Source organism: Sinocyclocheilus rhinocerous, unplaced genomic scaffold, assembly GCF_001515625.1.
Source record: "Sinocyclocheilus rhinocerous isolate Xijiao unplaced genomic scaffold, SAMN03320098_v1.1 scaffold1311, whole genome shotgun sequence".
Taxonomy (NCBI): domain Eukaryota; kingdom Metazoa; phylum Chordata; class Actinopteri; order Cypriniformes; family Cyprinidae; genus Sinocyclocheilus; species Sinocyclocheilus rhinocerous.
The window spans coordinates 601,205-626,930 of NW_015637852.1; the positions used below are offsets into that span (position 1 = coordinate 601,205).

The following is a 25,726-nucleotide window of genomic DNA, read 5'->3' on the forward strand; positions in this document are numbered from 1 at the left end:
ACAAAGAAAAATCACTTTTGTAGCTTTAACACAGATTTATTTAGATTTAATTTATACAGTGAAGACTATGCAGTGTTATTTTACATTTGATTATTCAATTTCTGTACCTGAATACTGTTAGACTTACCTATAAAAATATAAAGCACTGCTTATTTCATTTGTATCTTTGTTCTGTTATATTTATCTATGCTTGTAATTTGTTTATTTCCTATGCTGATTTACTCGCCTACAAAATCCCAATCATTGATTTTTTTTCTCCAAATAAACTATTCAAGTCATGTGATTTTTTTTTTTCCATATCGCAATATATATCGCAGAAAATTAAAATATCGCAATGTGAGTTTTTTCCAGTATCGTGCAGCCCTAGTTTGCACAGCTCTGTAAAAAGAAACATTTTGCTTTGCTTAATTTGAGCACACCTAATTAGCTGTAAACTTGATGGATTCCTGACCGGTGCAATGATTGGAGTTGACAAGCTATGCGTCTGTCACCAAGTCATATTAGGTTTGTGCTCCCTTGATGTAATCAAGTTGATATTAGCCACTCCTGCTGGCCTTTCCTATTGCCATAACCCAATTTAGCACCTTTACGTGACAAATGAGCTTTTTGGTGCCAGTCTGGAATCTAGATGATTCTGAACTGTTATGAGAAGACAAACATTTGGAACTTACTTGGAATTTACAGTCCTCTGAAATGAATGTTTTCATCTGTCTTTGAGCCATATTTGGAACGACAGATTAGACATCAAATCTATTTTGAGAGTTGTACTTTGCTTCAACTCCGTTAGTTAGATCTCTCTCCGTCTGTGTGTGGGTTGATAATGTGAGTTAATCGGACCCGCCTCTGCAAATCCCACGGGCCACCCTGGCCAAAAAGCTTCTCGGTTCTCAGGCTCTTTTGGGCGCGACTCCAGGCCCTGCCTTCTCCCTCTTTCTAGGGGTAAAATCAGTCGCTGTCAGATAGGGATATGCTGGTATCAAATTTTCATGTTGCGATTAATTGCTAATGCTTTTATTACGGTATACGGTATTATCGCGATATTGAAATTAAGTTAAAAAAAAGTGCTGTCATAATACAGTATAACAGGTTTATAACAAAATAACTGAACATTTAAATGCAATAAAGCAATACAGAAAAATGTATAAAGTTAAAAGTAGGGATGCACCGATACCACTTTTTCCAGTACTCGCCCGATACCGATACTTTTAAGGAAACCATAGAGGCCCAATATTCCCTAATCCCAACCAGTGTCAACATACCTCTCCAGCCAGGCATGCCTGTAATCACTGCCAACAGCTTCAAAACTGCTAGAACCCCATTGATTTATGCAGTGGCTGAGACAAAAGATTAAAGTAATCTTACACATTCCTGGGTACACATTTCACACATGCACACAGACGGTGTGTGGTCATAAGTTTAATGTGTTCATAACTGGTGTTGATGCTTTAGTTGTGATGGACAGTTTACTTTTTTTTTTTAAAAGAACACTCCACTATTTTTGAAAATAGGCTCATTTTCCAACTCCCCTAGAGTTAAACAGTTGAGTTTTACCATTTTCGAATCCATTCAGCCGATCTTAGGGTCTGGCGGTAGCACTTTTAGCTGCAGCTTAGCATAGATCATTGAATCTGATTAGACCATTAGCTTCTCTCTCAAAAATGACCAAAGAGTTTTGATATTTTTCCTATTTAAAACTTGGCATTCAAAATTCTGAATAATTTGTAATATATAATTATTCACAGTATTTAGAAGTGCCCACGATAACAATATCATGCATATTCATTACCGTGATATATCGCATTACCGAATACCGGCACAAGTCTACTGTCAGATCTAAGGTGCGAGGCAGGTCATCCGGCAGGTCATCCGGACAAGCGGCCATCAGTCATGCGTGGATGTGACGCAGGAGCTGGGCTTGATGGTGGCAGTGATGAAAGGGCAGGAAACCATAGAGGCCCAATATTCCCTAATCCCAACCAGTGTCAACATACCTCTCCAGCCAGGCATGCCTGTAATCACTGCCAACAGCTTCAAAACTGCTAGAACCCCATTGATTTATGCAGTGGCTGAGACAAAAGATTAAAGTAATCTTACACATTCCTGGGTACACATTTCACACATGCACACAAACGGTGTGTGGTCATAAGTTTAATGTGTTCATAACTGGTGTTGATGCTTTAGTTGTGATGGACAGTTTACTTTTTTTTTTTAAAAGAACACTCCACTATTTTTGAAAATAGGCTCATTTTCCAACTCCCCTAGAGTTAAACAGTTGAGTTTTACCATTTTCGAATCCATTCAGCCGATCTTAGGGTCTGGCGGTAGCACTTTTAGCTGCATCTTAGCATAGATCATTGAATCTGATTAGACCGTTAGCATCTCGCTCAAAAATGACCAAAAAGTTTCTATATTTTTCCTATTTAGTTATGGTCTATTACTGAACCGATACCGAACCGTCCTCGTCTGCATCGAAGAAACGATTAATTTCGACACCCCTAGTAAATATACGAAATAATAATAAATGATAAAAATAGCAATAAGAAATAATAGTAAAATACACCACAAATTAGATTTTATAATCGCGATATCAGGACAGTTGTATCACTCATTATTTCACTATATGCTTATTATTATTATTATTATTATTATATGCCCCCCACAAAAACGTCACATTGACCTACTGTCCGAACTCTCTTTTGAACTAGCACTCTATTGTGGTTGTAAACTTATATGAATGTTACTTTGCTGTGTTGACAATGAAGACATCAATCTTCTGTTAAGTAGTTACATCGTGTACTAAGACCGACGGAAAAGGAAAAGTTGCGATTTTCTAGGCCGATATGGCTAGGAACAATACTCTCATTCCGGCGTAATAATCAAGGAACTTTGCTGCCGTACCATGGGTGCAGCAGGCGCAATGATATTACGCATCGCCTAAAAATAGGCTAACTTCTGCCAACATAACCAACGTGATCACCTGCTTGCACAGGGAGCATGCCTTCCGTTGGAAGTTACCTAGCTGGGGACTATTTTCAGGCGCTGCGTAATATCATTGGTTATGGTCTATCCATGGTACGACAGCAAAGTTCCTTGATTATTACACTGGAATGAGAGTATAGTTCCTAGCCATATCGGCCTTGTTACTTTGCTGTGTTGACAATGAAGACATCAATCTTCTGTTAAGAAGACAAGAATCCATCTCTTTTCTCATGGGAGGCGGCTTTTAGCTTGCGGTCCATTTTAGAAAAATGAGTCAGTCTGGTCCTCAGGGGTCCAGAAACCAAACCCTGGTGAAGATCAGCACAATGCCAAACCGTCAATTACCCTTTCAACAGAGCCGTTAATCACGCTGCCACCCTTTACTTCTGGCATCCTGACACATGCTCATTATTTCACTATATGCTTATTATTATTATTATTATTATTATTATTATTATATGCCCCCCACAAAAACGTCACATTGACCTACTGTCTGAACTCTCTTTTGAACTAGCACTCTATTGTGATTGTAAACTTATATGAATGTTACTTTGCTGTGTTGACAATGAAGACATCAATCTTCTGTTAAGAAGACAAGAATCCATCTCTTTTCAGATAAGATTGGGAGTTCGGTATTGCATTCCCAACAAACCCTTGCAGTATTCTCAGTGAACTCAATTCCTAGTTATCGGAAGCTTATTAAAGGAGGGTAACTCTGGGACAAAGCCTTGCTTGAACGGTTGGGGGTGGGTGGGTGACAGTCTGGGGGATTTTTTTTATGTTGGTTTTTGCCCCCAACCTCCCCCACCTTGTCCCTGCAGAGTAGAATTATGAGTGCCATCCATCTCACTGAGTTCTTTGATGCTGGGCCATCATCTCAGCAGCTGCTGGCTTAGATACACATAGAATTGTTGCCAATCACTCTTGGCAGCTGAGGCACATCAGACACTCTGTTGTCAAGGGGGAAAAGGAATCAAAGGCACACAGAGTGATAATTAGAGAGATATCTCCCCTGAAAGACGTTTGTGGTCGGTGGAATTCCAGTCAGCAGAGACTGTTTGCCTTCCCGCATTTACTGTAAATGGTCAGTTTTAAGTTTCTCCAGCAGAGAAAGAGAAACACTACAGAAAGGGCAAGACCCAGGACAACATTATGCACCCACAGTTCTTTTTCTGTCTTGATTTGACTGCCCACTTTGATTGACTAAAAAAAATCACACATTTCTTTGCTTCATTTGCAGCAAAGAACACGCTATTTTTGGCATGGGGGCATCTCAACATGTTGCCTGAACGCTGCTTTATTTTGATCAAAGTGTCATGTGTTGCATATTAGCATGGCCTCAAGCAATAACAATTCTCACAGTTAGCCTCAATCTGTATCTCACTATGAGGTTGTGAGTGAGTCATGTGAGCTCTGAGGATGAAAAGCTATAGTATTTACGGACAGAAAGCTTTGTTTAAAGGGGTCATATGATGCGATTTCAAGTTTTCCTTTCTCTTTGGAGTGTTACAAGCTGATTGTGCATAGATAAGATCCCTGAAGTTGCAAAGACTAAAGTCTCAAAACCAAAGAGATATTCTTTATCAAAGTTAAGACTCTGCCACGGCCCCCTAAAACGGCTCGTTCTAACACGCCCCCACATATCTACCTCATTATGTGGAAATATTTGCATAATGCGGCCCAAATGTTCACGCAAAGAAAGAAGGCGTGGTTTTAGTAACCGCAGTTAGTGTTGAAGCAGCTATGTCAGGGAGACGCTGTGTGTTTCTAGGCGAAAGCAGAAGCACTTTATTTGGCCTTCCGAAATTAGATGCATTTAGGAATCTTTAAGATTACTTACAACAGAACAGCAATGCATTTTATGGACGACCGTTTCGTGAACCTAGGAGAGGAGGTAATTCTGACTTTGCTATGACAATCTGGCGCTTCTGAATCAGCTACTGTTTTGTTATTAGTTTAAGTATTTGCTATTGACTGTTCAAATGCAAAGTTTTGCGCATTGTGTGTGTGTGTGTGTGTGCGCGTGCGTGTGCGCGTTTAATTTAGTGGGCTTGGGTCTTGATACACACATACACATTTGTGAGAGTATATGGTTTCTTCTTAGGTTATGTATCTTCTGAACTTTTCCAGCCCCTAGGTTTTGTATGAGGACAGGCTTGTGTTATGTATAGTAACAAAGTCAGTGGGTTAAACCTGACTTATTCTGATTCACATCAGGGCTATGATATCTGTTTTATATTTTGGTTTAAAATCCCTCCAAAAAAGTTACACTCTTGTAGTCTTTGGCATTTGTGCAAGAAAAAAGCAATTTGCCATTGTGGACCCTCAGTGTGTCACCGTAATTGTCTCAGGGATATGAGAGGGCAGGAAAATGATAATGTCATTGTAGTTACACCTGGTTCACCCTCTTTTCGAGCTGCTTTGGAGTTCATGCCAAATCAGGCCGTTCAAATGACATCTTTTGATCAAGGCTGTCGGGCACGATCAGAGGAGATTGGCAAGTAATGGATACCTAGTGACAATCCAAATCTACAGAGGGGATAAGACTGGCCTGCACCTGCCAGTTATCCTTTAGAGCCCCCATCCTGCGGGCCGCTTGGCTGACAGCCAGTGAGAGGCTAAATGAGAGAAGTGCAGGCTTGTGAGATTGTGTATTATCATTTGAAATGAGAGCTATTTGTGCTTTAACACTCTTGTCAGGACTGTGGTGGATCTTGTAAGAGAGAGAAAGGAAGAGAGACCATTAGCGTGCCACAGTGCAGTTGAATCACACATGTGGCGGCACACCATGTTAGCTTGTAATTCAAGGCCTGCTGTATTTCCAAACATCTAACATGTCAAGCGTTTTCCTTTTGACATGAGCAACATAATCACAAATGCGCACACAAACAAGAGTGAATAGAGTGGAACAGAGATGGGGGGGTTGGTATGGCTTTCAAGGGGGCATTTGTTCCACTTACGGAGTCAGAGTGACAGTGTCAAACTAGCAGGGGACAGGCTGTCAGGAGACGGGATCGTCAGTCCCAGAGGACGGTGGTGGATGGGCTCTTTTGAGGGTGTGAGGGCAGCTGGCAGAGAGAAGGGCGACCGTGTCCCCTTGGATCTGTCATCTGGAGGTGCTCGAGCAGACACCTTTCTCACAACACGTCACCTGTCCAAGGTGAACAGTCGTCAGGTGGGATTCAAAGTGACAGGTGGCTTATGTGCCGCCATCTTATGTCATTCCCCTTAAACTCTCAATCTATCTGTCCACCTTTTCCCTCTATCTATTTGTCTCTTCATATTTCGACACACCTGTGCACATGTGGATATGTGGAGAAGTGGGCCGAATGGCAGCAGGTGCAACCCCTTGTAAATAGCCTGATTATGTGCTTAACAGCAAACAATTATATACAAATATTTTAAGGTTATTTCTTGGCCCTCTGTTATTTGTTTGTGGATGCTCCAGTGCTTATGTGCCATTAAGAATTGAATTAATGCCTTTTAGATTCCAATACAATTCTTGAATTTGATTTGCATACAGCAGGATACAGAATTGCAATTCAAATTTGCACTTTGACTTCTGTTGGCCAGGGTGGAGGAATACTTCATTTACCAGGATGATTTGCCTGTATTGCAGTTCAACATCTTGTGGGATGTGGCCCATTCATTTTAAATTCTAGAAGAATATCTTTGGGTTAAATTATTGTTTTGTGTGTTTACTTCATTCAGTTCAACTTATGTGGCATTAATGTAATATTTTTTTCTCTTTTTCTCCCACTAGCTTATGATTCAGAGAATGTTAAGGAGAACACCATACAGACCGAAGGCACTGGAAGTGATTGCTCAGTGACCAAGAAAAAACAACGGGGTGAAAGTGATTTGGGAGAAGACTTCAATAACCCAGTGGATGAACAAGATTCCCCAACTGCTGAGCTATCAGCTCATGATGTTGACAATGAATCTCACATAAGTGAATCTAGTGACCCCACGTCAGATGCAGACAGCACCCTGATCAAAAATGAGGAGGCCACAACAGACTTTCTAAAAGACCGTTCTGAGGACTCAGTATGTATTACAGACAGTCTAGAACAGATGAAGGCTATTTACAAAAGCTTCCTTAATAATCCCTACTGGTCCTTTTTGAGCTTGAATTCCTCTCAACCGCATGCAGATGAACAGCCGGCCAGTAGCAGCGTTAGCAGTAGTAGCAACAGCAGTCCTGGACGCAACAGCTATGACTGGCATCAGTCTGCTATCGCAAAGACACTCCAACAGGTCTCTCAGAAACAACCTGCTGCACTTGAACCAAGTATTTTCTCCACTGTCCAGCTCTACCGCCAAAGTACTAAACTCTATGGATCCATCTTTACTGGTGCAAGCAATTTCCACTGCAAAAGCTGCAGTGCATCATATGACACGCTGCTTGATCTCACAGTTCACATGAATGAAACAGACCACTACCGTGATGACAACCTTGAAAGTGCTAGTAAGGGTGCCAAGTCATGGTCCAAGCCCCGGAAGCGCTCTCTTTTGGAGATGGAGGGAAAGGAAGATGCCCAGAAAGTCCTACGCTGTATGTACTGTGGACACGCTTTTGAATCCCTGCAAGACCTCAGCGTGCACATGATAAAGACTAAGCATTACCAGAAGGTTCCTCTGAGAGAGTCAAGAACTGCAATTGCTGCTAAAGTTGTGTCTTCGTTCATGAAGAGGGTTCCAGTGGAGCTGTATGTTGCAAAATCTTTGCACACCACAGAACAGACAAGAAGTCCCAACGGAGGGCAGGCCAGTGATATTTTTCAGATGTATTCTGAACAAACCAACAAAGACGCCTTGATAGATCAGAAGACAAGCTGTGGTGTGCAGTTCAAGTCTCAGAACCTCAAATGTATGGAGTGTGGGATTTCACATGACTCTTTGCAGCAGTTGAGTGCTCATATGATGTTGACCGGTCACTTTGTCAAAGTCACCCAAATATTGCAAAAGAAAGACAAGCCTCCTCATCCCAAAAGTAAGTCTGAGAAGTCTCAGTCAGGTACACCATGTTCTTCCCTTCTCTTAGCCACAGGAATCTTGGAGTCACCGTCCCTCCCATCTGTAGCAACTGGGGACAAAAACAAGACGCAAGAAATTACTTCTCAAAAAGACAGTGATTGCAAGGAGTCTGCAAATATAAATGATGCTAAGCAGAAATTCGGCATGTCATCTAAGTGTAATTACCTAACTGAAGAAGATCTAAAAGAGAGTCCTAAAATGGATTTTGATATTCTAAAATCACTGGAGAATACAGTTACATCGGCTATTTACAAAGCACAGAGGGGTGCTCCGAGTTGGGGTGGTTACCAGAGCATTCATGCAGCTTATCAGTTACGAAACCAACTGAAACCTGGTCTAAACAACTCAGGCTATATTTCTTCCTTAAAACAATCAAGCAGTAGTCAGGAAGGCCAGTCCATAGACAAAAGTAATTTAATCCCTCCAAGCACTCCACCAAGAGCTTCCTCTACCACAGTTAATGTCCAGGAGGTGGACAAACTGGAAAAGAAAGTAACAGAAAAGATTTCTGAGGTTGACAGACAATTTAATGACTTGAATGGGCAAGGATCCTCACATCAACAACTGCTGAATTCCAAAGGGAAACCGCTAATGTCAAAATCTCCAAGTCATGAGAGTGCGTTTACACCTATGAGCAATGTCTCTGAGGGTAACACAAACGAAAGAGAAATTCAGAAGCACACACAAGATTACAGAACTCGCCCCACTTCAGATGTGTATGATGATGCTGGTCTACTCTCTGCCCACCCTGAGCCAAAACAACCCAATTTCAGTCCTCTAAGTGCCCTTCAGTCTGTTATGAACCTTCATCTGGGTAAAGCTGCCAAACCGGTAAGGCCTGTCCAGGACCCTATGAGCATGCTTCTCAGGATGAGCAACAGCATGGCAGAAAGGGCCTCTCTTGCCGGTCCATCTGGACACTCAGTGAAACTTAGCCAGTTGCATTCTGACTGCCATGAAATTTGCAGAGACCAACCGATAGACTTGTCCAAAGGCAAAAGTGAACAGTGTCTCAGAGCTGCTGCTCTCCCAGGCAAAGCTTTGAGTTCCTCTGTGTCTGGTGTATCTGTGAGTGAATCAACCAGTTCCAAAATCTTATCACCAGCGAGTCCTTTGCGTGAAAATGCCTTATATGACATATCAGACATGCTGCGCAATCTCTCAGATTCTCGAGTTTTGAAGTCCCCAACGCTTTTATGTAAGCCAGAGCAGTCAGAAATCGAGGGTTCTCAAACTTCAGATGAGGCAGAGGATACATCCATGGGGCATAAAAGTAAAGGTAGGCAATCGCACTGGAAACCCAAGCACTTGCTGATTTTGCAGGCTCAGTTTGCATCCTGCCTCAGGCAGACAGCTGATGGAAAGTATGTGATATCAGACTTGAGCTCCCAGGAAAGGATGGTCATATCACATATAACAGGTCTATCTATGACAACCATCAGCCACTGGCTGGCCAATGTGAAATATCAGCTCAGACGAACAGGCAGAACAAAGTTCATAAAGAATGTTGACTCAGGACACCCGATTTTCTACTGTAGTGAATGTGCAACACAATTCCAAGTTTGTTCTACATACATCTGTCACCTTGAGTCACACCTTGGGTTTAAAATGAAAGACTTGGCAAAACTTACTTCTAAGGATCTGAATCGGAGGATTACAAAGCATTCTAAGAGCCCTCCCATAAAACCTGTGATTCCTGCTGTACTGCCAGCTAGAGGATGTCAGAAGCAATTGCCACCGGTGCCAGCGCTGTAATATACAAAAAACTTGTAAAACAATACAGTTAACACCGTATGCAAGGATATTTATTGTACTCTAATTTGAGAACAGACAGACAGATCATAATGTAAAGATTCATACAGTTACTCATATATTGTTGCATTAACAGTTGGCCTTGTAGGCTAAGCTTTTGTGATCATGAATATTATAATGGTAATTTAACTTTAAAAACCTGTTAAGCTGGCTACCACCAGTTTTACCAAGTAAATACACAGTATAAGAAATCTATTATATATAAAAATGTCTTAAAGTTATGAACAATCTTGAATGCTCATGATGAACAGATTTTTGGGGGAAGTTTCTGCTCTGATGAGAGAAGAATGTACATTTGTACATAGATGTTATGTTATGCATATTTTCCAAAATATGACTCTCTTTTGTTCTTTCATTATTGCTTGTGCTAATACTTAGTTTGTTTGTGCATAAGGAATCTGATTTATTTATAGATATATAACTAAAGAACTGTATATAATACTTAAGTCTTTAACATTTTTGTTGATATAAATTGCCTTGACTTGCTTTTTTTACAGATGTTTTTGTTTTCTCCAAATGTTTGTATCACCTGTTCATATTTATTCTTGCCAGATTTGTTAATCTGACTATTTAACCAGACATTTTTGACTGTTTTTATTTACATACTTTTTGTTGAATGTTAATACATTGAATGAGGCATGCCCATCTATATATGTAAATGTAAAAAAAAAAATCAGTAATCTTTTTAAAGAAAAATGCAATTAGAAAAAAACAAAGCCTATTTGTCTTGACTTGACTTCACGTTTAATGTTTTTTAAACTGCATAATTTTAACCTAATATCAGTATTCTAATAAGACATTCAAAGACCATTGTTTTTATTAGTCATTCAAAAGAGTCCAAAAAACACTTTTTTTCCCCAATAGTGCATCCTTATGCTTGGCCGGTAATAGTTGGATGAAAGCTTTCTTTAAATTTAAACATTTTATTTATTTTTAAATAATCTCCCCATTGTGCTGCAGTTACTTCCTCTTTAGTGCATATCTTTTAACTCTTACCATGCCAAGTCTAAACATTCAGTATAGTCAAATATATACACTCTTTGTCATCTTAGCTTGATTCCCATCAAGTATTGGCAGAATTAAATTGACATTGTTGTCTTTTTATTTTGTTCCTTTGGTACGGTGAATTCAGTGGGGGTAGTTACGCCTCAGTGGTAATAAAATGAGAGCGAAAGAGAGAGAAGTGCTCCCTGTCAGGGTCACATCAGCCTATGTCATCGCTCTAATGAATATCATCTAAATTGCTTTGTGTATCTGAACAGTTTGGATGTCAATCTAATTTGAACGCATGCACTGATGGGAAGGGGCCCAGACTAATGAGAAGAGAGCTACGTTTGACAGTGCAATAAGCTTCAACCTGATCAGACAAGTTTGAACAGGAATTCTGACACATGTGCCAATCCAAAAAAACTTGACATGAAAACAGTAGCTTGAATTTGATGTGAAACGCTGTACAGACTGTACTGGCATCATCCTTATTTCTTGTCTGACATCTTGTCTGAAGTTAGCTGTCCTAAAACTATAGCATATAGGCCAGTACCTGAAAAAATGATATATCAAACACATTTTCATAAACATCTCAACATGTAACTTGTAAAGGAAAGCTGTAATTTGCAGTGTTCCTTAGAACATATTCATGCTTAACCTGAAGCTAAATTGATCACTGAGCTAGCACAATCTTCATCTCATCATGGTCTCTTGGAAATCATGCTCACCCGCTACTTGAGTGTCAGTTCATATTGTGACCAGACCTGAGTTGATGTGACCGTTTATGACAGCTCCAGAGCACTCATGGGACAGAATTGAGGCAGCTGCCCACAGAGTCCACACATACTGAATTATTCTCAGCACAAGGGTATGGGTTAAGGTCATTTTCCTTTTCTTAAAGAATGGGAAAATTGTCATACTGCTGAAGTAAACAGTCAGTTTAAATCAAGTTAGTCAATGTTTATGCTTAAATGTTTTAAATATTATTTACACATGATATTGATTTAGTCTTAGAAGGTTGCGAGTTTTAAAAAAGTATGAAGAACTATGGTGCATTACATCCACTTCCATCAGCCCAATAAACTCAAGAAAGTTGTTGTAAGTCCAAAATATTTAACAGCTGGACGGGGAATATTTTGAGCAGCTGAATTGCTATTCACTAGCATTTCCCCAGACAGCTGTCAAGAGCATTTTGGCATGATATCTGACAGATTTGCAAAAGACACTCGTTTCAGGGCATTACACCATACATTGTTAATTTAATGCATGATGACACGACCAATTATAGTGAGCTACATGCTCAAATAGCATGTCAAAAGCTGTGTATCAATCCGTTTCATCCTGTTTTCCAACACCTTAAGTGATACCTTAAGAAAGATTTCTGACTAGGAGAGAAGTGCTGACCAAGTAAAACGCTTGAGAGGAACACACTGGCTGATCTAGCTACATTTGCAAGAAAAGGAAGGTCTAAAACAAGATCTGTTGGGGTAAAAATAAGAGCATATATTTCATTTTTATACACTAGAGTGTATCAAACAACCCCCAAGAGAACTGAGCTGGATATCTCACTGAGAACTAGTTTTAGTTTTGTGCAGTTTCTTTTTTTATTCCCTAGCTCTCTTGACAGAATTTAGAAACAAGAATCTTTCTATTTAAGATGTGACCCTTGGGTGTGCCACCCTACAGAACCTTACTGAACTATGCCAAAAAAAAAATCAATTTCAAATATTACGAATGAAAAACTCCCAGAACATATAAAATTCCTTATGTATGTCCTGCACCCAGTATTTCTGATCAAATTTACTTTGTCAGATTATGTAAGGAGGTATATACAATGTGGGCAAAAAGTATGAGAGCATAATAAAAATGTGGAATTAAAATAAACAAAGATTTTAAACATTTTAATAATGAAAATAACAACAATAAATATTTAGGACTCTAATTTCATTAAATGATTTGCAATGAAAACATTATTTAAAATAACGTAGACTTTTTGGATCTCATAATATTTTTATTATCTTTCAGCAAATCAGATTTTGGTTAGATTTGCTTGTTTTTTCATTGTCCATTTATGTAGCTATGTATTTGTATTTAAAAATGCATTGCTTAAATGTGAAAATAATATAAAATAGAAGCATATTCACTAGTAGTCTCAAACAAATGCTTTTTTGTCTATCTTGTTTCACTTGAAATGACCTAATTTTGAGCAGAAATCTCAGACATGTCAAGATTTCAGAAAGAAGCCGAACATTGTAGCATGCTGGCTCTCTACTACCGCCTGAGTTGTCTGACATGGTGGCATGACTTCTGACATTGTGTATTCAGAATGATCTGACAAGGCATCCACTCATGTTCTGTCAGGGCTCATTCGAAATGTGGTAATGGTCTCGTCCCTGTCCATCGTCCCTCTCCGCACGTCTCAGCCGTATGCATAGGTGCCATTTGGATGCGACGTCCCAGAAATGCATGAGCTGAGCGCTTCACGCGACCTCCTGGGCCACGCTAGCCGTCCGGAGATGGCAGGGGACACGATTCAGTGTGACACTCCTGGTTGGAGCTGCCAAAATGCCACTTCCTGTCCTCTTTATTCACACATTGAGGGAGTTGAAATACAGTGTTTTGAAAATCACTGATCAGACATCTGTCTGCTTGTCTGGCCTTTCTGTTTGACTGTCATGTTTGGCCACCTCTCATTCAACGTCAATGCCAGCTCTGATCTGCATTACAGAGCAGCAGATACCAGCCATGTGCTATTGCATTTAATGGCCAACTCAGCCATTTTCTATCCTAATTAAGAAAGTTTAACAGATAAAAAATAAATAAATAAAATTAAAAGGACAAATTAACACATTAAAGGGTTAGTTCACCCCAAAATGAAAATTAGGCTGCGTTTTACTCACCCCCGAGGCATCCTAGGTGTATATGACTTTCTTCTTTCAGACGAATCCAGTCGGAGTTATATTAAAAATTGTCTTTGATCTTTCAAGCTCTATCGTTGTACTCAGCGGGTGTTGCATTCCTTCTGTTCAAAAGACGCGAAATAAAAAGCACCCTTCCACAAAAAAAAGTGTCTCACACAGCTCCGGGAGGTGAACAAAGGCCTCCTGTAGCGAATCGATGCGTTTTTGTAAGAAAAATATCCATATTCAAAACGTAATAATCACTTGAATCTAGCTTGCGCCAACAGTTGTACACAGAAGCAGTTCCGGGAGCATGACATATGGGGTCGGCGTTGCGCATGGGCCGGCGTCTAGTGAAAACCAACGTTTGTTTACAGGATCAAAAGAAGCAAAGTTTCCTTACTTTAGCAAAGGAAAACAAGTCTCCTCTTGGCTTATATCGAAATCCTCCGACATTCTTCTTTACAAATACTCGTTTTGTACTTCTAATTAGTGACCGTTGTTTTGTTTCGATCTCTCCGCGTGCGTCACTTCTGAGCGGCGCATGCGCAACACCGACGTCCTACGTCATCAACTAACCCTTTAAGTTCATTTCCCAGAGTCAAGGATTGTTGATTAATCTCTGAAAATCGGATGTAACATAACGGTCTAATCTAGTAAAATTATTATTTAACACTATATAGTCTAGCTTCACACTATTTGTGCTTTTTAAATCTGTCTAAACCAGAACGAACCGTGCCCTGAGTCAGGTTAGACGCCGTCTTGAGAGATAGACTTCGGGCCGTTCACAGAAAATCTTTTTCAATTCCACTGCACTCAAAGTAAATTCGGCTTTTAAAAAACATATGTTGCAGCGTTTTTCCTCCTTTCACGTCTTTTTCAACGCAAAAACGTTCTGTGACGGTTTGTTTTTCTTTTCAAAATTGAACTTAATGGTTAAAAGTTGAGCGCGGCATTTTTAGAATGCCTTCCCAGAACGTGACAAGCCGTGCGCGAACGCATAAACGCATATTTACATAGATAAAACAATGGAAAAGTAGCGAAATGGAATGGAAAAACATGTTCTATGTGAACAGACTCTTACAATGGCACGCACTATATAAACGTCCTAGATCACAATTTTCAGAAAGACATTTCGTCATTTGAACAATCGGTAAATTGTTAAAAAACAGTATAATGTGAATGCACTGTATACTACGCCTCTCCCTCACAGCCTTGTGTTCGTTCCTGTCAAAAAAATTAAACGTGGCAATATCCTGACAAAGGTGTGACTGATAATTAGGCTACTTCATCCAGTCAATCATATAAGTTATATTTTAGTTGTAGCTTTCTAATATGATTCAGACAGCATAAACATGAACACAAACCCACCCAGTCTCTCAAGCTGCAGTCCCATACCTTCAACATGTCAGCTGAGCACAGAAGAATGATAGAGACGTGATAACGTGTTGGAGAACACACGCACATAGGCTACATCTTCGCATGCGTATACAGCAGTGGTTCTCAACCCGCGGCCTAATTAACGTTACGCATTTAAAGTAACGACCAAGTGGCCAGCGGCAGACAGTGAGCATATGCTTGATCAATTTAGCCTTCTCAAATCATCACGACTTGACTAAAATAAAATCTATAGATATAAAACAGTTCAAGCATATAACAATGTTTAAACGTTAAACCTAGACCATAGTGCGGCCCGGTGGAAAAAAAGGTTGAGAACCACTGGTATACAGACATCAAAGAGGTGCAGAATCTTCTCAAAGCTGTGAACATCAGCCTGTATGCCTCATGAAGAAATGCCCCAATAATAACATGAGCTGTAAGAAAGAGGTGTCAACTCTGTCCATCTACTTGGTTTCAGGATATTGTTTTACCTAAGAAAGAATTCACAAAGGAAAACATCTGTAGTTATTTTTATAGATAATAGCCTAACTAATTGTGCATTTATAAACGGCTAGAATCCTGAACAAATTAACCCTTTGTACTGTGCTGAAAATCCTTTACGTAATTTGGTGTTCCCAGTCATTATCACCAAATCTTAGATATATTCTTGCTTTCCTTCATTTAGCACAAGGTTTGGATTTCTTTTTGGAACTGACTGGTCATAGGTCTTACTAACAGAGCTTATGCACCTCAGTTTTTGAGTGATAAATGTTCACTCATTGCCAAACACTATTTTTGACCAAGAGCAAAGTGTAATGAGTCGGAGAAAAAAACCAAAAAGTACAAAAAATATCAATTTTGGGGGGGAAAGTTGTTAGACCCTGTGTGAGCAAAGTCAGTAAGTTTTAGTCCAGTGTGATAACATTAGCATTTTCAAGAAAAAGAAAATCCTCTCTGGGTCAAAATGACCAGAACACAACATTAGTTTGATTAAATACTTCTATATGAACAAAACAGTATTGCAAATGCATGGAAAATGCATGAAATTTGTTACCTTTCATAAAAATGCACAAGAAGAATCTCACCTGGCTTATATCTTATGGTACCATAATATGACAAAACAGCTTATTTCAACTTAAACGTGCCTTAAAATAGAGTAAAATCTTATTAATTTTATTGGGAAAAAATAATTTATATAATAATATGACTCATAGAAATAATCAATATGAATAGTCTTACCATTTTCTATTATTGTCTATTTTCCACAGAATTCATACAGCCGTGTAATACTTTGATGTATTCACCTACCTATTACAAAAACACTAACTCAAAAACAATCTATTTAGTACAACATTCCAATATTTATAAATTCAATAATTTGTCATTTGATTTGTGACAAAAATACAAAAATGTAGACAGAGAAAAATAGGGTTGTATAAAAACTAAAAGGACAACATAATTGCAGAAAATTCTGTCTACTGTTGCTAGTGTAAATTACCATGTCCATATAGAACGTAAGATTAAATGTGGCTATGTAAATGAACATAGTAAAATTCCTCTCATCACTTTACATTTTCTGTTTATTAAAAAGTATATAGTATAGTGTAACTATCTGAAAATGCATTTTTCCTCTGTTGTTGCTTTACAAGCCATAGTTACTACAACAAATATATCCTGAAATAAACAAGCACAAGCAGCAAGCGCAACATGCTTGACTCTGCCAATGTGATCTGACTTGACCCTGTGACAGGTGCACTTGTCAAGGACGAGCCTGTCCCTTCTGATTTCACGTCATGTAAATGCACAGGAGACATTTCTATTCACTGGACTTTTGCGTGGTAGGAATCAAATCTTTTTTTTTTTTTAAGTCAAACCTGTCTAAAGATTTGCGGGAAAAAAGTGTAAACGTAAACTCTTTGGATGATTAGACAACAATTCGACAGCAAATATCATAGATCATGATTAATAATCCACTGCAGAGGAAACATGAAATGCAGACATCATTAACATTGACTCTAACGGTTGCAAAACCCATTGTGACACACTTCTGATTAATGTGAGCTGGCAGACATCAGCGTCAGCTTTAATCTGAAGGCGATGATAGGCTTTGAAATATGGCCAGGATATTGTAAACTCTTTAAAACTGTGAATGCCTCATCCAGACAGATTTAATAGAACCTTCCTCCCCTGCACTGACCCAATCATGGGATTTCAAATGTGATATATAACAAAACGGAAGACAGTCATTAAATTGCATGTCAATTTTCTGAGCATACTTTAATAGGCTGTTTGATTTCATCCTCATGTTCTGTTGAGATGAAATTTATTGTTGTCATGTTTAGAGTACAAGGGTAAAAACAATAATAACAAAATTGAATTTAGCGTCCTATTTTCCTGTTAAGTTCCGCAAAAGCCAGTATAGGTCACATTATTGAAGCTTCATGTCTATTTTAAATGAATAGACATGCACTTTTTAGAAATGGGATTGGCATCCATTAAAGTAACCTTTCTTCTGTTTGAGATAAATTTGACTGGGTGCATAATCACACTTAAAAATGAATGAATGAATAAATAAATAAATAAATACAAAAAAAATTTAATAAATTATTTAATAATAAAAAAATCTCAAAAGCAAGTCAAGCAGCAGTTCTCAACCAAGGGGCCGGGGCCCATTAGGGGGCCTCAACACTCTTCCAAGAGGGCCTTAAGACAATAATAAGACAAAGCAAGATATTTTTTATTTTAATTCAAACCCTTTATCAACTGTTTTTCTTGAAAATCATGGATATATTGGGAAGTCCAATTTTAAAAGCGTGATTTCTAGACCTGGAAGGTTATGTAAATTGATAAAAATCCCCATAGAAATTTCTATAATGAATATACTTTTTCTAATTATGTCAGTTATGTCAGTTTATGTATAAAGTATTTTATCAGGTGAAAACTAAATAAAAATATTACATTTTTTTAAAAAGTATTTAAGGCCCATTCACACCAAGATCGATAAGTATAAAGATAACTAATGTTAACTATATTAGCATCCATACCAATGCATAACATTCTACTTATATGCAAGCGCTGCAGTTTTGTCATCTGCCACTTTAAATGCTCAAGCTCTTCAAAGCAGGATGGATTCTGATTAGGGTTGCAAAGGGGTGGAAAAGTTCTGGAAAATTTCTGGAAACTTTCCAAAAATCCCTGGAATATTCCAAAAAATCCTGAAAAGTTTCCAAAATTTCTGGAATATTTTCCAAATTTACTGGAAATTACCTTTTTGCAACCCTAATACTGATTGGCTGTTCAATGTTATTATTGTTCATCAGCTGGAAAAAATAAATAATTCTGAATCCAGCGATATCGTTCCTCTAAGCCGTTATTGTAATAGTTGTGGTATAGACTTCCCTATTATCATATAGAATTAGAATGATTATTCAATCGAAATTGTTATCATTTATACAGTTATCATCCTTGGTGTGAACAGGCCTTTAATCCTTATCAAGTAGCATGAAAAACTGTAAAAGTAACAGCTTTTAATATTGCTGTAGACAGTGGGGGGGCCCTGGAGTCAAAATGGTTGAGAACCACTGCTGTACATTTGGTTTAGACTATATAGGCTAGGTCTGAGAATTTTAGCATGTGAAAAGTCATTGCATTTATAATATCTGGGGTCTCTAAGAACGCAAGCATTAAAATTTTTTAGTTTTGTCAAAAGATCTGGAACAGGCTGAAATTTTGAGGCTGACTATATTTTTGAGCTATTAAAAACCCCAAACAAAACATGAGGGTTAAGTACTATGCTGTGTGGATACAAATAACCACTTAAAGTTTAAGGTTCTTTAAGCGAATTACAAAAAGAACATTAATATCCTCTGCATTATCAGAACAGAGTGAATACATAAAACGTCTATCATTGATCTAAATGAAGAAAAGTCTTATAAAATGTACGCTGTTAATGGACAGCTATGAAGTTATGAAACCTTTAGAACATACCCCACGTTTCATCTGGAGGTGGGGGTGACTGTTTATGCAAAGCTAGCCCCCAACCCACCACCACCACCACCACCACCTCTCACATCATCATTCACAAGAAGTGTTGCTATGACAGCGGGATATTGACAGGTGTGACAGAACTTTGATTGCAGCGTCAGCCTCCGAGCTGGCGCTTGTCATCTGTCAGGTGTGGGCAAAGCTCTGCTGGGCTGATGACACTTGCAAACATGGACGGAAGAAAGAGGGAATGTTTTAAAACACCTAGATAATGCCTTAACTGTTGGTCCTGTATACAGACATCCTACATTTGAGTTTCAGCCATACACCAAAGATGCTACTGAGATTTCAAAAATGTTGAAAGTATTCCCTAAAAAGTATTCAAGTATAAAGTATTCACTAGTCCAATTCACAATTCACTAAATTATTCCCTAAATTATTTGTTTATTATTATTATTTAATTTTTGTAAGAGTTATTATTTAACAACTCAATAACTCAACAAATTTAAGTCAAAGAAATTACATTTTATACAATTTATTTTATTATGCACTATAGAGTATGCTATTATATACATATTTTAATATTGTGTGTACAACCTGTTCCAAAAACGCTCGGACTAGTTCAATGCAATTCGTGAACGAATCTTTCAGACGTACCTTTTTTTTTTTAATTTGGTGAAGTGGTTTGAAATGAATTGCTAGGGGAGAAGAGGTTGCTGACTTTGACTGTTATTACTTTAGTGAGAACAGCAGTAAATGTACATTTCTACAATCCTAGCTTATGACCATAACATGTAGTATAATCTATGTAAAATAACTACATCTTTGAGTCAGCTATTAACCCATGCATCTCCATTCTAACATTACTGAAACGGAGCATTCAAACAACACTGACAAGCAAATACAAGTAGCAATAACAAATAATGGAGTCTGAGTGTTCTCCATTATTAAATATAATTTCTCACTTTGCTAACAAAAAACAAAAACAAAAAACACCTGTGTGCCAGACATATAAATGTGAATGTCAATGTAAATCTAAGAGGATATGGCTCTGCCCAAATCAGACTTTTAAGAAGGCAGTAAGAGAAGACAATGTGAATGGAGGAAAAAGATGTTTCCCTGCCACCACAAGTGTTTGGATGCTTTGACAGTCACATCTCACACAGGCTGACAGCTCTGTCAATAGCCCCAGGATGGCAGGTCTGATTGACAGATAGCAGGTGGTGGCTGAATGGAGTTGTCAGGGCAACTGTCAATCAGCAACATTGCCATGGAAACAAGGGCGGTAACACAGCTGCCTGTGGTGATCTATTGTTTTACCAGTCAAACACATGCATAGTGGAACACTTTCGTTGTATATCTCCAAAATAAATGTAATTGCTTAACAATTTTATCACAGAGATGTAAAATAGGCTATACATTTAGACCAAGATGCATAACATGCACAGTAATATAAGGAACAAGGATCCATCGCAAGCATGAAATAAAAAGCATCTCCCTCTTTTCAGCTTCATGCATACTGCTGCTAATTGCACCCGAGCAAAATCCAGGGCAGGTTTGTCATTCGAGTTTAAATTGATACTCCCCATCTGGCACCATTAGATGTGTTAACTACACAACTAATTGGTGTGTAATTGCCTTTAATAACTGTTGTTTTGAGATGAGTATCAGATGTTTCAATTATGGGGTGAAATAGCCACTCTGAGGCACTATGGTTTATTATAGCTGAGTCTAATGATGACACATCCAGACTGAACTCGGTCGCTTCGGAGAGACTCTGACCCCTAAAACGGTGGATCAGCATGAGAGACCAGCTGGACATTATAGAGCCTATGGGCCCAGAAGCGATTATTAGTGCGATCTTTATCAGTGACAGTTTCAGTAACACAGATGCCCCAAGCCCTTGAGACAGTGGCATAAAATAGAAGGCACCACAGTTGCTCTACATATATTATTTACTGGCACACAAAATAAATGAAAACACTGACTCATGAATGAGAATTAAAGTAATAGTTTTTCCTAAAATTAACATTTTGTCATCATTTACTCATTCTAATGTTGATCCAAACTTGTTTGACTGTATGTCTTCTGTGGAACACAAAACGAGACGTTTAGTTAAAAGTTAATGCTTCTCATTTCAGTAAAATGGATGTGAATGGAGAACAGCAGTTGTTAAAAATTACCAATGACAAGCAATGTGTTCGACAGAAGAAATAATCATACAGGCTTGGAACTTCATGAGGGTGAGTAAATAGATCTTGTTCAAGGGTAGCACAATATTTAATTTTTGACTGTAATTAAATGAGGGATATAAATACATTGTGTTCAATGGACTACAGTTGTTTAACAACATAGGCTACTGTACCGAGTATGCAGCTGACAAAAACAAAACAACCTCAAAACAGATTAAATGTTGTGAAAATTACCTGATCTAGGACCTTTATACAGTGCGTGCCATTATAAAGACTGTAAGTCTATCCTGCAGCCTCGTTTTCATCCTTGTTAAAATTCAATATGGCGTCGGCACCGATAGCCTCGTGGTTAAAGGGATAGTTCACCCAATAATGAAAATTCTGTTATTAATTACTCACCCTCATGTTGTTCCAAACCACCTCCGTTCATCTTCGGAACACAAATTAAGATATTTTTGATGCATTCTGACAGCTCTCTGACCCTCCCATAGACAGATCCTTACACGAACAAGGTTCAGAAACGTTGCAAGGAGATGTAAAATAATCCATGTGACATCAGAGGTTCAACCGTAATTTTACGAAGCTACAAGAATACTTTTTGTGCACAAAAGAAGAAAAAATAACGACTTTATTCAACAATTCGTCTCCTCCGCGTCACCCTGGTGCCATTTTGGAGAGTATCCACTGAATGTAAACAGCCTATGTTGTTCTGTGTCAGCTGCGCCACGCAGATACGTTTTCTACGTTGTTTGCGCTTTGATCTGAACGAAAACAACGTATCAGGATATTAATGTTCAGGGGATACTTTCCAAAATGGCGCCAGGGTGACGCAGAGGAATTGTTGAATAAAGTCGTTTTTTTTTTCTTTTTCTTCTTTTTTTCTTTTTGGGTCAGACCTCAGGGGATGCATCAAAATATCTTAATTTGTGTTCCGAAAATGAACGGAGGTCTTACGGGTTTGTAACGACGTGAGGGTGAGAAATTAAAGTCGGCATGAAACGGAAGTTGCAATTGTATTTTCTTCTCTGCTGTGACATATATCCGAGTGAAACGGCATCTGAAATGAGAGGGCGGGACTTCATCCTTCGGGAATTGATTGGGTTGTTGGAAGTTGGGGCGTTGCCAACAAAATGGAGGCAGATCTAAGATGCCAGTTTGCAGTTAGTTGTGGGGGATTTCTCTCCACTGGATTCACCGCTGACACCCTAGCATGAATAAATGTTTTTATTTTATTTTACTGAGGATGACGACGACGATCAACGGCTGCATAAACAGCGCGCGCGCGCGAGAGAGACTGCCTGAATGACTGATAGTGATGGGAAGTTCGGATCATTTTACCGACTCGGACCTTTGAGTCACAGTTATGTGATGCGTTTCTGGTCTGTCACGTGATGAACGAACGACTCGGAAAACCCGAAGAACCGAAACAGGTGAACTACTTGACTAATTCCAGTACAGAACCTATAGGATGTTGCGCACGCGCGACTGAACGAATCACTCCCCGAGACGACTCGTTCTTCCCGAGTCACATTAAAGATTCGTTCAAAATGAACGAATCGTTCAAGAACGACCCAACACTAATGACTGAGCGCATCCTCCATCAGGTTAAGTCATATTCATGAAAAAAAACCGTTTTTGATTAAAGATAACGAGGGCACATGAATAAAAAAAAAAAATGAAGTGCACGGATAAATTATTTATAATAAACACTACAGTATTCCATCGAAAAATAAGAATTGTCAATTTTGATTTCATGCCGACTTTAATGACAGAATTTTCATTTTTGGGTTAACTAACCCTTTAAGTGCACCGAATTAATTAATAGGGCATGTGCTCATGGCAACCCGAGCTCGATTCCCATCTTGTGGCCCTTTGCAGATCCCGTTACCCTCTCGCTCTGCCCAATGCTTTCCTACTGTCCTATTGCATTAAGTGATGTTCTATTAACAAATTTCGGGAGGAGCACGCGCAGATAATTAACACGGCCAGTCCATCATCAGTAATTACACCATCTATCCAATCAGCACAAGAGAGAACCCCTATAAATAATCAAAGCAGCCTTACCTCCATTATCTCTAGTCTTTCAGCATTGGCACATCCAATCGCCGCAAACATGTCAGAGATTGAACTTTTCCCGGACGACAACGCGTTTGACACCACGGGTCCTCCGGCGTCTCCAGTCGCCGTTCAGCGCACCTGCGCTCCGCAGGACACCATAACAGAGCCCGCGGCTGCAACACAGGGCCGCCGGCCTTCCCGCGTCGCCGTCGCTCATACCTCCAGGTACTGAGGCACGCCATCACCTTCGCCTTCCAGGCGTCAGCCACCTTCTCCAGCGTCCTCCTACGCTTCAGCCCTCTCCTCCGCCCCAGCTGCGGAGAAATGGACCGTGATAGGACTACGCCAGGCGCTCATTAGCTCCGGCGTCAACGTCCCACGACGGTCGGTCAAGGCGGATTTCCTTGCCCTCTATACTTCCCTCCAAATAGGGGCGCCTCCAAGCTCTACTCCTCCATCCAAGGCCGCGGATAAAGCGAGCCAGGGCCGCAGCGTTCCGTACTCACGGCCCGAGCTAACCACCACTCCTTCGAAGACGGGCTTCCGACCGTTAGGCCGCAGCAAAAAGCCTTCGGCAAGCCTGGGCCGCGCCCCGGATGCCGCCAGCCCCAGACCCCCTCCTCCATCTACCGAGCGTCAGCTCGCACCTCATCTCGGCGAAGTGCCGGCTCCAGTCTCCACAAGCCGCCACGTCAGCGTAAGCACGCCTCCGCTAGCGGCACAGACCTGCCCGCAACCTTTGCCTCACACCTCTCCGTACCCCCTTCCCTACCCATGACCCGCAGCCCCACCGTCCATCTGTAGCGCGAGCGTGCCTCCGCTAATGGCGCAGGCCCCGACGCTCGCCTTACCCCCTCTTTTTCGTCCTTTTTCTTCCGCTCCCGGAGCTGTCCCAAGCGCGAGCATGCCTCCGCTAATGGCACAGGCCCCGAAGCCCGCCATTCCCCCTCTCTTTTTTCCTCCTTTTTCTTCCACTCCCGGAGCTGTCCCAAGCGCGAGCATGCCTCCGCTAATGACGCAGGCCCCGATGCCTGTCATTCCCCCTCTCTTTCTCCCTTCCTATTCCATCCCCGGAACTGCCCCAAGCGTGAGCGTGCCTCCGCAAGCGGTTCTGGCGACTGCCTTTCCACTTCCCCTCGCTCGCTCTTCCTTCTCACTTTCTTCCGCCATGCCTCTACCCACCCCTCAGAACGCCCTCGCCTTGGAACCACCCCCCGTGGCCAGCAACTTCAGGGTCACCAATTTCACCTTGATCTGCAGATTGCCAAATTGACTGCGGCAGATTTTCTGTCACTTTAAAAAACACAGCTCACAACCCATCACGTATTTTATCATTTGCCGAATTCACGAATGCGTTCACCCGTTACATAGAAGTCATCTGCACTGTTTTTCCTCACAGGAGACGTGAGCTCGTCGATTATCTTGCGATAGTCGCCGAACTCGCGTTATCATACGGCGGCTCTCACTTTTACACCTACCACAAATTATTCGCAGCAAAATGCGCCATCCGAGGGGCCCAGGGGAACCAATGTCCTTACTGGGGGGCCTTGGACACCGACCTCCATAACAGAGTCTTTTTAGGCTGCCGCAACATATCTTGCGCGGTCTGCCGATCCGTCGCCCACTCCACCATTACATGCCCTCTAATCAACCCATCTATTCCCCCCTGCCCTGAGCCATCCCAGCCCAAATCCACCAGCTACGTCCCACGTCTCCTAGACATTCCAACCACCCCTTTCCCACCCCTTTCCCACCCACTTCCAACTACCACCGCCGCTCAGCTCCCTCTGATAGCCAGGTCTGCGCCAGTTTTAATACTGGCAGATGCTCAAGGCAGCGCTGCCGTTTCATGCATGTATGCAATTTTTGTGGCGGCGCTCACTCCCGCTTGATATGTCCAGTACAAAAAGCTGCAAATAAAAATGTTAAACAATACTTATCGACTCCTGTAAATGTTTCTCGTTTGTCTTCAGAATTGCTTCATCACCCCGACTCCCTTTTCACGGATTATCTGGATTATCTACTCTCACACGGCTTTCACCCCGGTGTCGGAAATCTCCCCTCCCAAAGCCTCATCTGCCCCATCTGCCCCAACGCTCTCGCCGAACCCGAAACAGTCGATCTCCTAATTAAAAAAGAAACAGACGCAAACTTCATGATCGGCCCCTTTTCCGTCCCTCCCTTTAATGTTTTCCGTGTTAGCCCCATCGGTGTAGCTACCAGGAAATTCTCAGGTAAAAAACGCCTCATAATCGATCTCTCATCCCCGCATAATTCCCCGTTCCCAAGCGTTAACAGCCTCATTCCGCTCGAAGAATTTTCTCTCCACTACCATGACATTGACCAAGCCATTACCCTGATCAAAAACGCGGGTCGCGGCGCTTGGCTGGCCAAAGT

At 40.4% G+C, this 25,726-nt stretch overlaps 1 protein-coding gene across 1 annotated transcript in view; it reads left to right on the forward strand.

The window, feature by feature from the left end:
- The window catches only part of LOC107749288 (teashirt homolog 3-like), an 18,948-nt gene extending 8,809 nt beyond the window's left edge, over positions 1 to 10,139 (forward strand). The window contains exon 2 of the mRNA XM_016564396.1: positions 6,743 to 10,139. Within this exon, the coding sequence (XP_016419882.1) occupies positions 6,743 to 9,771 (3,029 nt within the window). The 3' untranslated portion in view covers positions 9,772 to 10,139. The remainder of the gene's footprint in view (positions 1 to 6,742) is intronic.
- Positions 10,140 to 25,726: the final 15,587 nt, after the last annotated feature.